At 43.2% G+C, this 16420-nt stretch overlaps 1 protein-coding gene across 2 annotated transcripts in view; it reads right to left on the reverse strand.

Annotated features, from left to right (window-relative positions):
* The window catches only part of LOC132210688 (lymphatic vessel endothelial hyaluronic acid receptor 1-like), a 40779-nt gene extending 24616 nt beyond the window's left edge, over positions 1 to 16163 (reverse strand). Inside the window, exons 1-3 of one of the 2 annotated variants that reach the window (XM_059652076.1) lie at positions 16020 to 16091; positions 993 to 1317; positions 241 to 409 (exon numbers count right to left, since the gene is read on the reverse strand). In XM_059652076.1, the coding sequence (XP_059508059.1) occupies positions 241 to 383 (143 nt within the window). In that variant the 5' untranslated portion in view covers positions 384 to 409; positions 993 to 1317; positions 16020 to 16091. Of the gene's footprint in view, positions 1 to 240; positions 410 to 992; positions 1318 to 16019 lie in introns of both variants that reach the window. The other variant, XM_059652075.1, reaches the window with a different exon arrangement.
* Between the last annotated feature and the right edge of the window lie 257 nt (positions 16164 to 16420).

A 16420-nucleotide genomic window follows, 5' to 3' on the forward strand; every position in this document is an offset into this window, starting at 1 on the left:
TTCCACTACAACTGGGGCATCGAAAATGATGGGTTTTAATGTATCAACACACTGGATCACCTTTATCAAAGGTCTCTGCCATTGTATTGAATCGTCTTTACTAAAAGACAAGTGGGAAATATTCAGTTTTTGTACAGTACCATTTTTATATTTCGGTCAAGAGGCAGTAGGGTAAACCTATGCTTGTGATAGACGCTTGAGTCAGATAAGATGATGATTTTACAATAAAATGTCACTTACCTGCACGTTTCGAAGCCTAGCTGATATGCACGTTCGACCTGTGCCTTTGTTGCCAACAGTGAGCCAAGTTGCTGACAGACGTTACGTGCTTGAATCAGCGACAGATTGTATTGACCTTCCAAGCTAACGTGGAAAATCCCCATGATGTGACATTGGCTGATTTCAACATCTGCAACAGCAAGATCATCATGAGACATGAATTGGGAATAGGATTCAAACTCATGGAACAAAAGTCTTCCCTGTCATGATAAAAGGGATTAACTTGGACTGCAGTAATATTGAAAAGTACAGAGAGATTGTAGAATTCTGGAACTAATTATAATTTCAAAACACAACATAGCAAAGTAGATGCTTTAAGATTGGATTATTTATCAAACCCAAGCATTAACTTGCATTTATATATCATCTTAGATACAGGAAAATATACCAGGATGCTTCATAGCAGCATTATCAACAAAAATGGATAGGGAGCTAAAGAAGAACATGAGTACAGGTGGCCTGAGAGTTTAGTAGGTTGTAATGGGTGACCTAAAGGGTTTGGTGGAAGTGGAAGGGGAGGAGTGTTCAGGATCTCGGCCTGTCAGTTCCCTTACGTTTGACCAACAGCATCCCTTTTTTAAAATTTATTTTCCTTCATTTAACTTTAGAATCAAATTCATCTCTTTTTCCTGTGATTAATGGTGGGGGGGAGGTTGTAGGGAGCTTTTGGACGGCGGATGCTGTCTGCTCCTCATGGCGACAGCTTTTGCGACCTGCACAACCGTTCTGGCGCCTATTCTTTTCCTTTAGTGCTTCAGCAGCGTCTGCAGCAGTGACGGAGTGAATGATCCCTCGAGTGGTTCTTGGGAGTTAATTTAGATGATCAATCAGTTCTCAGAAGTTGAGACGGGCTCCGGTCCTCGAGAGTGCCACATTCTCTTGGCTACGGTGCAGCTGGAGTATCGGCAGCAATGAGTTGGCTTTGGCAGTGGCGATGTTCTGCGTACGGTCAGTGGCAGTGGGGCTGCTTTAGTGTGTTTCCTCTTTGGCGTTGCTGCCTCAGGCACAGCTTTGGTAGTTGCAGAGCATGGCAGGGTCCTGTAACCATTTAAGCAATCAAGAAGCCGTGTATAGAACAAAAAAATGAAATTCGTCCTAACTTTGTATGATTTATTTCTTTGTATAATTTTTCTAAGTAAAATTACCTCGGCTTATGGCAACTTATACATATTTTACTGTATTTTCATGAATTCATGTAACAATAATTTACTGTTATTATTAACATACAACTGTACACAGCAGGAATGGACCCTTCGCCCCATCATGTTCTGCTGAACATGATGCCAAATTAAACTAATCCCTTCAGCCTGCCCTTGGTCCATTCCTAGCATATTCATGTGCTTATCTGAAAGTCTCTTAAACACCCCTGTTGTATCTGCTCCCACCAGCACTGCTGGCAGCACATTCCACACTCCCACCGCTCTTTGTGTAAAAAAAATTTACCCTCACATCTCCTTTGAACTTTCCCCCTCTCACCTTAAATGCATGCCCCCTAGTTTTAGACATTTCAACTCTGGGAGAAAGATTCTGATTGTCAACCCTATCTGTGCATCACATCCTTTTATAGACTTTTGTCAAGTCTTCCCTTAGACCCCATCACTGCAGAGAAAACAACTCAAGTTTTACTAGAGATAATGGGAACTGCAGATGCTGGAGATTCCAAGACGACAAAATGTGAGGCTGGATGAACACAGCAGGCCAAGCAGCATCTCAGGAGCACAAAAGCTGACGTTTTGGGCCTAGACCCTTCATCAGAGAGGGGGATGGGGGGAGGGAACTGGAATAAATAGGGAGAGAGGGGGAGGCGGACCGAAGATGGAGAGTAAAGAAGATAGGTGGAGAGGGTGTAGGTGGGGAGGTAGGGAGGGGATAGGTCAGTCCAGGGAAGACGGACAGGTCAAGGAGGTGGGATGAGGTTAGTAGGTAGCTGGGGGTGCGGCTTGGGGTGGGAGGAAGGGATGGGTGAGAGGAAGAACCGGTTAGGGAGGCAGAGACAGGTTGGACTGGTTTTGGGATGCAGTGGGTGGGGGGGAAGAGCTGGGCTGGTTGTGTGGTGCAGTGGGGGGAGGGGATGAACTGGGCTGGTTTAGGGATGCAGTGGGGGAAGGGGAGATTTTGAAACTGGTGAAGTCCACATTGATACCATATGGCTGCAGGGTTCCCAGGCGGAATATGAGTTGCTGTTCCTGCAACCTTCGGGTGGCATCATTGTGGCAGTGCAGGAGGCCCATGATGGACATGTCATCAAGAGAATGGGAGGGGGAGTGGAAATGGTTCGCGACTGGGAGGTGCAGTTGTTTGTTGCGAACTGAGCGGAGGTGTTCTGCAAAGCGGTCCCCAAGCCTCCGCTTGGTTTCCCCAATGTAGAGAAAGCCGCACCGGGTACAGTGGATGCAGTATACCACATTGGCAGATGTGCAGGTGAACCTCTGCTTAATGTGGAATGTCATCTTGGGGCCTGGGATGGGGGTGAGGGAGGAGGTGTGGGGACAAGTGTTCCCCTGCAACCGCAGGAAATGCTACACTTGTCCCCACACCTCCTCCCTCACCCCCATCCCAGGCCCCAAGATGACATTCCACATTAAGCAGAGGTTCACCTGCACATCTGCCAATGTGGTATACTGCATCCACTGTACCCGGTGCGGCTTTCTCTACATTGGGGAAACCAAGCGGAGGCTTGGGGACCGCTTTGCAGAACACCTCCGCTCAGTTCGCAACAAACAACTGCACCTCCCAGTCGCGAACCATTTCCACTCCCCCTCCCATTCTCTTGATGACATGTCCATCATGGGCCTCCTGCACTGCCACAATGATGCCACCCGAAGGTTGCAGGAACAGCAACTCATATTCCGCCTGGGAACCCTGCAGCCATATGGTATCAATGTGGACTTCACCAGTTTCAAAATCTCCCCTTCCCCCACTGCATCCCTAAACCAGCCCAGTTCATCCCCTCCCCCCACTGCACCACACAACCAGCCCAGCTCTTCCCCCCCACCCACTGCATCCCAAAACCAGTCCAACCTGTCTCTGCCTCCCTAACCGGTTCTTCCTCTCACCCATCCCTTCCTCCCACCCCAAGCCGCACCCCCAGCTACCTACTAACCTCATCCCACCTCCTTGACCTGTCCGTCTTCCCTGGACTGACCTATCCCCTCCCTACCTCCCAACCTACACCCTCTCCACCTATCTTCTTTACTCTCCATCTTCGGTCCGCCTCCCCCTCTCTCCCTATTTATTCCAGTTCCCTCCCCCCATCCCCCTCTCTGATGAAGGGTCTAGGCCCGAAACGTCAGCTTTTGTGCTCCTGAGATGCTGCTTGGCCTGCTGTGTTCATCCAGCCTCACATTTTGTCGTTCAAGTTTTACTAGCGTGTCCTTATAGTTCATACCCTTCAATCCAAGCAACATCCTGGTAAACCTCTTCTGCACCCTCTCCAAAGCCTCCATATCCTTCCTGTAATGTGGTGACTAGAATTGAATGCAGTACTCCAAGTATGGCCTACCCAAAGTCTAATAAAGTTGGAACATAACATCCTGACCTTTGTACTCAATTCCTTGACCAATAATGGCAAGCATGCCATACGCCTTCTTCCCTACCCCTTCTACTTGCGTGGCCACTTCAGAGAGCTATGGGCCTGAACCCCCAAAATCCCGCTGTACATCAATGCTCTTCAGAGCCCTGCCATTAACTGTATACTTTTCCCTAACCTTTGATTTCTCAAAGTGCAGCACTTTACACTTAGTTAGAGTAAACTCCATTTGCCATTTCTCTGTCCATATCTGCAATTGTATCTTTTGACAACTTTCTACACTATCCACAACTCCACCGGTCTTTGTATCATCTGAAAGATTATTAACCCACCCATCTATATTTTCATTCAAGTTATTAAATATATACCACAAACAGCAAAGGTCCCAGTACAGATCCCTGCAGAACACTACCAGTCACAGACCTCCAGCCTGAAAAATGACCTTCCACCACTACCCTCTGTCTTCTTTGGGCAAGCCAATTCTGAATCCACACGGCCAAATCACCATGGATCCCTTGCATCTTAATCTTCTGGATAAGCCTGTTACTATCATTATTGAAAAGCTTGTCAGAGGGAAATATGAGTCTCGCTGAAAGCAGAGCCACTTGTTGTGGATCAATTAAAATTAAGTATGGACTGCAGGCCGAATTATATTTTAAAGTTCATGACTTACTAACGAATTGTGGGAGATGTGACCTATGACAAGATGTGGTTTTGAAGCTTGAAATTTCATTAATTGATAACAGAGGGAAAACTAAATATCATCTCGCTCTCCTTTCAAACTTTTGATGAGCCTGAGTTTTGGCCATAGCTGGAGTGTTGCACTCAGTTCTGAGCAACACACTTTAGGAAGGCTGTCAAGGCCTTAGAAACATAGAAAACAGGAGCAGCAATAGACCAAACTGGTTGTAGAAACTGTTACAGATTGTAAACACATTGCAAGCTAATGTGGAAAAATCCCTATGATTTGACATTTGCTGACTCCAATATATGCAACAGAAAGATGATCATGAGATATGAATCATGAATAGGATTCAAACCCACTGAACAGAAGTTTCCTGTCTGTTGGCCCTTTGAGCTAACAGGATCATAGTTGATCTTCTACCTTAGTGCCATATTCCTATTCTTTCATTAAACCCCTTGACATCTTTAGCTTCTAGAAATCTATCCAGTTCAATCTTAAATATATTCAGTGGCTTGGCATCTACAACATTCTGTGATAAAGAATTTCACAGATCTATCAACCTCTGCGTGAAGAAATTTCTCCTCATTTTAGACCAAAACAGCCTACCATGTAACCAGACACAGCATCCAGATAACAAACTGTGGGGCTGGATTCTCCAGCATCTGCAGTTCCCATTATCTCTGATCACAGTATCCAGATAACCTTATCTTGGACTCCCCGACCTTCCATCATCGTCCATGCATCCAGTCTGCCCAGCCCTGTCAGAATTTTATACTTCAATGTGACAGCTCCTCTTATTCCTCTAAACTCCAGAGAATACGGACACACTTGACCCAATCCCTCCTCATACAACAAACCTGTCATCCAAGAATAAGTGTGGTGAATCTTCACTGCACTCCTGGTATGGATAGTATATCATTTCCTAAGTAAGGAGACTAAAACTGCTCACAATATCCAGGTGGTCTCACCAAGATCCTGCATAGCGGCAGTAAAACTCCCTTACTTCTGTGCTCAAAACCCCTTGTAATGAAGGCCAACATACCATTTGCCTTGCTAATTGCTTTTTGTACCTGTGTGCTTGTTATCACTGACCAGTGTCACAAAGGTATCCTGGTTCCTTAGTACATCAACTTTTCCCAATCTATTGCCATTTATGTAATACTCTGCCATTTTGATTTCTGTACTTACATGGACAACTTCACACTTATCCACGTGCATCTGCTATGTATTTGTCCACTCACTCAAATTTTCTAAGTTGTTCTCCAATTCTCTTTATATCCTCCTCGCCACTCATGTCCCCACCTCGTTTTGTATCGACAGGAAACTTAGAAATATTAAATGCTATTCCCTCATCTAAATTGTTGACTAATATTTTTTATAGCCAGTTCCAAGACCTAATCCCCGAGGTTCCCCATTTGACATTGCCTTCTACTTCAAAAACAAACATTTATTCCTACTGTGATAATGGGAACTGCAGATGCTGGAGAATCCAAGATAATAAAATGTGAGGCTGGATGAACACAGCAGGCCCAGCAGCATCTCAGGAGCACAAAAGGTCTGATGAAGGGTCTAGGCCTGAAACGTCAGCTTTTGTGCTCCTGACATGCTGCTGGGCCTGCTGTGTTCATCCAGCCTCACATTTTATTATCTATTTATTCCTACTCACTGTTTTGTGTCTGCTAATCAATGCATGCCACTTCATGACTGACACCCACACCCCAATGCCTACTCATATTTCCAAAGAATTTACTCTATATACTAAATATGCTATCCCTTACTTTGAGGTTTTTGTCCACTGCTTTCCTCTTGATCGGCCTTTTGACAGTACCAATGAGCTTGACAGTTCCAATAAGTTTATCCATTTTATATGTATAGTCATGCCCATCTATAAAAGCCCAAATAGCACTTAACATCTCTCAAAGGGTACCCAAAAGGCATTAGATCTCTTTCAAGGGGCGTTCAACAAAGGGTTACTTACCTCTCCAATGAAGACCGCTATTTATCCAAAGAACTTTGGCAAGTTTAACATAAACGCATAAATAATGCTTTGGATATCCCAGTTGCAAAAATCAGACCTGACTTAGGCAGCTGCATTTTATAATGTATAGTTGCCTATGTTTGACTTAAGATAAAAACCAACATTCATTTTTATGACTAGCTCTGAACTGTTTCTGTGCATGGACACACAAATTTTCTCCTCAACAGTCCCTGAAAATAATGTAAAAATTGTAACTTTGCAAAATTATTCAACAGAACATCAATTACATGATTTCAAACATTGAACACAGATTGGTTTAAACATTTTATAATAGGCTGTCAGGCATTGTGAATGTAACTGCCACTATACCTTTCAATGTTACCACTTAAAAAATATTCTAATGATCTGACATCTGCATTTAAATGACGCCATTACCTGCCTTGGGGCAAGAGCCCATGTTGGCTTAAAATGCCGTTGCAAAGGTGACATGGGCATTGAGTGGACATGGATGTACTATGCATATTGCTGGCCTAATTCCACCCCCTTGCCCCCAGCAGTCTGTACCTTCTGACTCAGGTGGTAAATTTTCAGATATCTGAAATAGCTCCACCAGGCTGATATCCCGTCACAAAGTCACCCTTTATTTACATGTGCATAGTACATGAAGCTGATCCAGCTAGCTCAGGGCCAGATCCTAGAGTGTACAGAACCCCTGACACTCCTGTTTATATCTGTCAGCCAGGACTCTCCAATTGGACCAGATTAACAGCCCCAATCAGGGAACTCATATTCTATGAGATCTACCTGGCTGACCTCATTCCAATCATGACAATATCCAATTCCAGAATAATGATACTGGAGCCAATCTTACATTTATTTACTGAAATAAACATTACAAACATATGCCTTTTAACTCAACCAGCCCATAGTTTGAGTCCCTCTGTCTCTATATGTATGCTCTTGTGAAACATCAATTAATGCCCTCCTGCATATCACTAAATCATTCCTCTGCAACTAATACTGGACATTGATGGGGTGGGGAAGTAAAGTAAAGTTAAAATCAGCCTCCTTAAAACCACTAGCTAGCTTTCAGCTACTAAAGTAATGATATCCTTTAACCATTCTAGTGCAGGGCATGAACTATTTGCTTCAACACCCATGCTGTTTATCTCTCATACCCTGGACAAAGGAAGCAGATGTAACATTTCTAAAGGATGTCAATTTAACTGTTGTACAATTCATAGGTTCTTGTCCTATTCCTTATTTGATTATAGGGATAATTGTTATTCTTCAGATGGTGGTTTCAGTTCCTGCATTTTGAAACTGCAGGATATGAAAATATGAGCAAGGGCATAGTTTGTTCTCTTTTCATTTCCTTGGTAGAATCTTGAGCAGTTACTCCCTGGCAAGGTTAATGGCACAGTCATAGAGTCATACAGCACACGTGCAGCCTTTTGGCCCATCTAGTCTGCACCAACCTACCTTTACTAATCCCGCTTTCCAACACTAGGGCCATAGCCGCCTTAAACATTATGACATTTCAAATGCTCATCTACATACTTTACAAGGATAGCATATTTCCCGTCCCAACCCCCTTCCTGGGCTTTGCATTCCTGATGCAAACCACTCCCTGAATGAAAAAATCATTTCCTCAAATTCCCCCAAACCTCCTGCTCTTCACCTTAAAATTATGCTTTCTCATTATTGGCCTAATGCTGCATTGACCTCAGCATTATCTGCTCTGAAGAAAACAATCCGGGCCTGTCCAGCTTCACTCCATAGCTATAATGCTCCATTTCAGGCAACATCCCAGCAAATCTCCGGTTCACCTCTCACCAGTGCGATCACATCCTTCCAATAATGCAATGACCAGAACCCCATACACCAATCCAGCTGTGGCCTAACCAAAGTCCTATATGGTTCCAACAGAACCTCCCTGCTCTTATAATCTATGTCACCTTACCTAAAGGCAAATGTCCTGCATGCCTTCTTAACCATCCAATTAATCTGCCCTGGCACCTTCACGGATTTTATGGGCAAGCACCCCAAGATCACTCTGTTCCTCTGAGCTTCGAAGTGTCCTGCCATTCATTGAGTTCTCCCTTGTTGCTTCTTCCAAACTGTGTCACTTTTCAGCATTAAATTCCATCTGTCACTGATTAGATTAGATTCCCTACAGTGCAGAAACAAGCCCTTCGGCCCAACAAGTCCACACCGCCCCTTGGAGCATCCCACCCACATCCATCCCCCTACAACCCATACATCCCTGAACGCTGCGGGCAATTTTAGCATGGCCGATCCACCTAGCCTGCACATCTTTGGACTGTGGGAGGAAACCGGAGCACCCGGAGGAAACACACGCAGACATGGGAAGAATGTGCAAACTCTGCACAGATAGTTACCCGAGGCTGGAATCAAACCTGGGTCCCTGGCGCTGTGAGGCTGCAGTGCTAACCACTGAGCCATCGTGCCACAATTATCCCTGATCTACCCATCTGACCAACCTGTCTACGTCTTCCTGTAACCTTAATCTTCATTATTAACCACATGGCCAATCTTCATGTCATCTGCAAACTTAGTTATCATACGCCCTACATCCTCATTTACATTGCTTACATATATCGCAGACTAAAAGAATCCAGCACCAACACCAGCCTCCAGTCACTCAAACAGCCTTCTACCACCATCGTCTATCTTAAACCACAAAGCCAGTTTTGGATCCAGCTTGCCAAGTTACATTGGATCCCGTGCGCTTCCACCTTCTTTATCAGTCTCCCTTTTCAGAAGCTTAACTGAAATCCATATAAACTATACTAACTATGCGGTCCTCATCTGCATGCTTGGTCACCTCCTCATAAAATTCAATCTATTCTGTTGGGCATGGCCTCCCTTTGACAAAGCCATACTCACTATTCCTGATCAAATCTTTCCTCTCCAAGTGGAAATTAATTCTTTCTCTCAAAGTTTTCTCCAATAGTTTCCCAGCCATTGAAGTTAGACTCACTGGTCCATAATTCCCTGGTTTATCCACCTCTTGACAAGTGGAACCACATTAACTGTCTTCCAGTCCTCTGGTACCACCCCTGTAGTCAGAGAAAAATTAAAACTTTGGGACAGAGTCATGTGATTTCCTCCCTTGTCTCCCACAGTAGCTTGGGATCCACACTTGGGAATCTGTCCACTTTTGAACCTGCCAAACCCTCCAATATCTCCTCACTCCCTGTGTCAATCTGCTCAATAGCCTCACAGCCCCTGTTCCCAAATTCCATATTTATTTCCTTCTTCTTCTGAGTGAACCGAAGTCAAGTGCTCATTTAACACCTTCCTAATATCCCCCAGTTTCACACTCAGATTGCCCCTTTGTGCCTAGTGGACCCTACACTTGCCCCGCTTGTCCTCTGCCCCTATATTCTTGTAGAATATCCAGAGATTCACCCAAATCTTACCTGCCAGTGTTTCTTTATGCCCCCTCTTTGCTCTCCTTATAGCTTTCTTGCAGCTCCCTCACTCACACCTACACAACCCCAGCAATTTCTATACTCCACTAGGGTCTCCATTGATTTTGTAGCTGTTAAAAAAGCCTTTTATTTAAATCTTCTTTGTCAGTCCTGAGTATTCCTGGATATCCAGTGTTCTCCACGTTTGTTGTTTCTACATCTCACCCCAAAGGGAACATGTTGGACCTTTACTTTTTCATTTCATTTCATTTTTGAACATATTGTCCTCATCCCACCACTGTTCTGCTGTTGATTTTTCCACAAATAGCTGTTCCTCATCTATTTTGGGCACATGCTGCCTTATTTCAATAAAATCTACCATCTCAAATTCAAAACTGTTTCTTGCAGATCATCTTTTTTCCATTTCCATAAACTTTCCCCCACACGAACTGAATGAGGAATCCACTAAAGCTTCATGTCACATCTCCAATCCACCTAGACTACACTTCTGGACTTCAATGCTGTTCGTCAGGGTGTGATGCAACTCTGATGCTAATGCGGCAACACGGATACTTTGTGCTCTTTTGCTCAGCCCATAGACTGGGCCAGGGTGGATCTCCAGGTTGTTTGCCTACTCTTATAGTGCTCACTCGCTTTGAACCAATCTGGCTGCACACAGTATTCTTGCCTGGTGTTGCCTTACCTGGTCTTTTTGTGTTTTGTCCCCACTCCCATCAGCCAAAGCACAGTGCTGCTGTATTGCCTTGTCATTTAGTGGAGACACAAAGCCTAAAAGCTTCTCATGGTTGTCAGCAATGACAATTCAAGGGGATAGCCTTCAAATAGGTGTCCTTCCACTGTAAGTCAAGGGGAGACTTTGGCATCAGTCCAGTGGGTTGGACATGGTCAGTCAGTCTTTCGGGGCAATCAGTGTCATGATGCTGCCTTTGTAAGGGTGAGGAGCTGAATGTTGGGCAGTGAGTGAGGGAAGATTCTGTAAGTGATGGTGTAAGTGGTAGAGAATGAGCCTTAATAGGAGGTGTGTAGAGTGGCAGAGACAGAGTGAGTGTGAGGTATTGTAGAGAACGTGTTGTCCATGATGCTGGTGGAGTGAAGGAAGTCATTGACCTTGTGTTTACATTTTCTCCATATGGCTGAGACTACTCTGACTCAGATAGCAATCTCAGAACAGGTGACCATAGCCTGGAGCCATGGCCTGCTCTGCTGGTCCTAAGGAAGAGGATATCCTGTGTATGTACCACTCTGACCAGCAGGGCTCCTATATCCTTCCAATAAAAAAAACAACACAACTCACACGTAGCAAAAATAAGCAAAATCCAACCCCTTGTGTTTTCTACGTGTTTCTTAACTTGCTGAAGCCCTGCTCGGTTTCGTGAACTTCATGAAATTACAGCATAGAAAATGCCATTCAACCCATTCAGTCTGTCTATCCTAAATGGGGACAGTGTTTGCAAGTCACTACCCACTTTGTAACCATTTCTCTTGTTGAATCATAGGGTGGAATCTTGCCAACCTAACAAGACTTTCCTCTGCTGGCTTAGATAGACTGAATAGGCTGGGATATGCTTCACTGGAGTGTAGGAAGCTGAGGGGTGACCTCATTGAGGTTTATAAAATCATGAGGGGCAGGGGCCATATTTTTAAGATGAGAAGAGAAAGCATTGAAAAGGACATGGTGGGGGGTGCAACTTTTTTTACACAGAGAGTGACTCGTGTGGAAAGAACTGCAGAGCAAGTGGTGGATGTGGGTACAGTTTCAACATTTAAAAGACGTTTGGTTAAGTATTTGAATGGGAAAGGTTTGGGGGTATATGGGCCAAATGGAGGCAGGTGGGACTAGTTTAGTTTGGGAATGTGGTTGGCGCGGACTGATTGGACTGAAGGGTCTGTTTCCATGCTGTTTGATTCGATGACTGTGTGAGAGACTTGTGTGTTACCTGTCACCATGAGCGGATGCTTTCTCCATTTAGAATTGCAGGGGGCAGCAGCTCCTGTGCTTATCAATGCCACTGCAGAGGCTGTAGCCGTACTCGGGGGAGAGTCAGGACTGCTGAACAACCCAGGTCAAAGATAACTGATGTGGTAGTGGGTGTGGATTAAGGGTGGGGTTTCCTGGCTTGGGTCAGGAACAAGGGAGGGACATTGTTGACTGTCAGCAGGAATGGCCTCCCCCGCCCCTGCTGATGTTCAGTCTCTTATCAGGTACTAATTGTCTTTGATCAAGGACCATCCCATCTCATCTCCCACCCCTGTCCTATCCTACACTCTGGTGATGGAAAGCTGTTTTAGCTGCCATCCATCCTGCATGGCAAAGACCCACCTGCAGCTGGCCTAACACCAGTGATAGTGAAATGAGGCCCTTAAGAGATAATTAATTGGCCGCTTGAGCTTGACCATAGGCCTTCCCACTCAAAATCTGATGCTGGGGAAGGTGGCACGTTGACTGGGGTTCAAATACGCCACCATCTCATCTAACTAATTACCCTCCGTGCCTTCCAGTTTATCAACAGAGAACCCAGAATATTCTGCCCATAGAACCTTGAGCCATAGAATGAGGCACTTGGCTCATCAAGTCTGTATTATTATAATAGCTATTATTATGACCATTACCTTATGATCTCAGACTCAACTGTCAACCTTATGCTACAATTGCAAGTGGCATTACTAAATTATGCTATCATCTAGTTACAGAACAACAGTCTTTCTTTCTTAAGAATAGACAAGAGGTTAATAAGGGTATTTATGAACAGAATAAAGCCACAAAATTCCACAGTTTTGAACAAAAAACATTACTTTATTATACAAGTGAGAACAGTAAGGTAAAGTCACCACAGTCTCAGAGGACCAAAGATGAGAGCAACACAATCTAGAATACAACTTATTTCTAACACCCAGAACTGACAAGTACACAACAGATGGTGGAATTTGAATTCAATAATTAACTGGAATTAAATGTCTAACAATTGTTGTAAAAAAACCCATCTGACTCACTAATGCCCTTTAGGGAAGGAAACTGCCATTCTTACCTGATCTAGTCTACACAGCAACGTGGTTGACTCTTAGTTACCCTCTGATATTACTGAGCAAACCATGCAGATATATCAACTACTAAAAAAGAATGAAACTGGACAGACCATCTGACATTGACAAAAGCACCAGAAAACGGCAACAGCAAACTCAGCTGCCAGCACCTCATAGTTGCCAGGTCTTGAGTTGCTAGAGTCTATCTTAGTTTGCATGGTATTAGTACCACACAATATGATGGAAGCTAGCAACCAGCAAAGTCCTCCTTAACAATATCTGGGGGCTAGTGACAAAATTGGGAAAATGACTCACAGACCAGTCAAGCAACTCATAAAACCTTAGCTTACACACATCTAGTAACATTGGCCCTCGCAAGTGCCAGGCAATGACCGTCTCCTACAAGAGATCTGACCACTTCCTCTTGACATTCAATGGTGTTACCATCATTGAATCCCCCACTATCAACATCCTGGGGGTTACCATTGATTCAAAGCTCAACTGGACTCAGTGGTTACAAGATCAGGTCACAGCCTAGGAATACTGAAGCGAGTAACTCACTTCCTGATGCCCCAGTACCTGTTCATCATCTATCAGGCACAAATTAGGCATAGGATTGAAAACTACCCACTTGCCTGGATGAATAGAACACCAACAGCATGCAAGAAGCTTAATTCCATCCAGGACAAAGCAGCCTGCTTAATTAACAACACATCCATGAACATCCACTCCCTCCACTGCCAACGCTCAGTAGCAGCCATGAATACCATCAGCAAGATGCACTGCAGAAATGCCCCAAGGCTCCTAAGCAAGCTCGTGACCATTACCATACAGAAGGACAAAGGCAGTAGTTACATGGGAACACCACTACCTGCAAGTTCCTCTCCAAGCCGCTCACATCTGGATTTGGGAAAATGTTGGCATACTTACAATGTCATCGAGTCAAAATCCTGAATCTTTCTCCCTAATGGTATTGTTGGTCTATCTGTAGCATTGGAGTCAGCTGACCACCACATTGTGAATGTAAGCTAGAGATGGGCAGTAAATTAATCCACATTCCCGTGAATGAATAAAAAGAAAATAATCAAAACAGATTTCATGGATTTACCAGGAACTCTCCTGATATTCATGAAATGGTGAGTCATCAGATCTCATTAGTCTTTACAGGGAAACACCATTCTTCACTTCTGCCAATCTGGCCTGAAACACCCTCTCAAGCGGTATTGTTGAGACTGCCCAAATCAAATCAAATTAATGACTGCTGCCGTTTTGCTGTATTACTCTCCATTTCTGGATCCACAATCCTCAGGACCTGGAACCTGCATTCCAGTACTTCCTCACAGGTAACATTTTTACTGAGAGTTCTGATGAAGGGCCATTCTATTCAAAACATTAACTTTGCTTTCTTCTTACAGATGCTGCCAGACCTGTTGAATTTTGCCTGCAATTTCTGCTTTGGTTTCACACCTAACAGGGAGTTTATTCTCTATATCTTTACATACTTCTTTGAAAGAGATATCAAAAATGGGCCCACTCCACTGCTCTTTCTCTCCTCGCCCTGCAGTTTTTTCTCTTTAAGTATTTATCTAATTAACTTCTGAAAGTTCCTGTTGAATTTGTTTCCATTGCGATGTCAGGCAGCTCTTTTTAGATCACAACAACTTACTGCATGTAAATGTCACCTATGGTTGGCATGACAGTTATCTTAAATCTGTGATATCTGGTTCCTCCTATCACAGAGACTCCCTCTTTCCTCTAATAAAATCTTTAATGATTTTGAACACCTCTACTAAATCACCCATTAACTGTCTAATCAGTCTGTGAATGTTGGATAATTTAGTCAGTAATTCAGATAATGCATTCCTTAACCTCTCAATCCTTTATGATTCTTGTTTGTTAAATCTACCCAAGGCACTGCCTTCACTATCTCTGTAATCTTCTTCAGCTCCACAAACCTCCATGGTTTCTGCAATGTTCCAATTCTGCCTTTGTGAGCTTCCCCAATTTTTAAATGCTCCTTCATTGAATGTCATACATTTTGCTGCAAAACTCTAAGCTCTAACATTTCTTAAACCTTTCCGTCACTCTATATTTTTCTCTTCTCCTTTAAAATGTTGCTCAAAACTTATTTCTCTGGACAAGCTTTTCACCACCTGTCTGAATTATTTCTTACATGGCTAAGGATGAACATTTGTTTAAAAACATGTGAAATATATTTGGACATTTTATGCACAGAAACCAAGTGGTACAGGTAGTGTAGCTTGGGTTCAAGTCCCACCCGTTCTAGTATGGTGAAATACCATCTCAGGACAGGTTGATTCAGAAAATATCTATTAAAACCATTATTGTAGTTGGAGCAGGACTAAAACATCAAGAGGCTATGGGTACAATGGGTGATGGAGACAGGCAGTGGCACTAGCTTTGCAGACAGCAAAGATACATTGGAACACATTGTTTCTGGACCATGCTATTTCTACATTTTCCTTAATATTTATCCCCACATTCCACTCAATGGTTTATCTTGACTTTAACAATTCCACCTTTTCCCGAGTTAGCTAAAAGACTTCTCGCTTTCTATAATCTGCATTCTTGTTGTCAACAACTCTTTTCAAAATTATCTCCAAATTCCTGCTGAATAGGCTTTTATTACTCTTAACTTTCTTATAATCTCATCTTTACATTTCTGCTAGAATTTATAATCCCTGTGAGTTTGGTTACAAATTGATCAAGGCTCTCTCTCACTCTATGTACTCCTTTAAACAAACATTAAAAATCACTCTACTTAAACTTTACTCTCTTGTCTTATTCTATGACTCAGAGATTTCATGTATTTGCCTAAAGTTTTGTAATGTTTCATTAGCTGGAAATGTATCTCAGTTCCATAAAAAAAGTCAGGTGATTAAATAATATGCAAAATTTGTAATAACTGTAAATGTAAATAACCTGTAAATGCAAAAAAGAGGTTCACTCTCTGCCCAAGTACAAAATAGAGATCATAAGGAAACTCATTAATTTAACTTGACGATATGGATTCCTTGATCTGTACAATCAAAAAATAGATTAACTTACCTTTAACATCAATTGAAGTTTGAGTCAGTGCTAGAAACATCTGGCTCAAGGCAACCAGTATCAGAATTCTCCACTTGTTCATTTCTACCTTTCCAAATAAAACAAAAAAGCCTGCAGAGAGAAACCACCACCCCTAATTGTGGCCGTGATCAAGTGTTAAGCACAGTCTCTTCCAACCCTGTTCCACAACCCTTTGGTGACAGGAAACAGGAAATTACAAGTACTGATCTAACCTACTAAGCAAACAAAATTAACAACAGAATTAACTTGTCTGTTAACTAAAATACATCCAGAAGCATAACGTACCATTAGTTGATATATTTTCATAGGTTTAAGAAAAGTTTACCTAACACAGGCAGTTGATCATTTGTAAAGTATCTTCAGATAGTTGCTGTTTGGTA

The sequence above is a fragment of the Stegostoma tigrinum genome, chromosome 17, assembly GCF_030684315.1.
Source record: "Stegostoma tigrinum isolate sSteTig4 chromosome 17, sSteTig4.hap1, whole genome shotgun sequence".
NCBI classification, from domain to species: Eukaryota; Metazoa; Chordata; class Chondrichthyes; order Orectolobiformes; family Stegostomatidae; genus Stegostoma; species Stegostoma tigrinum.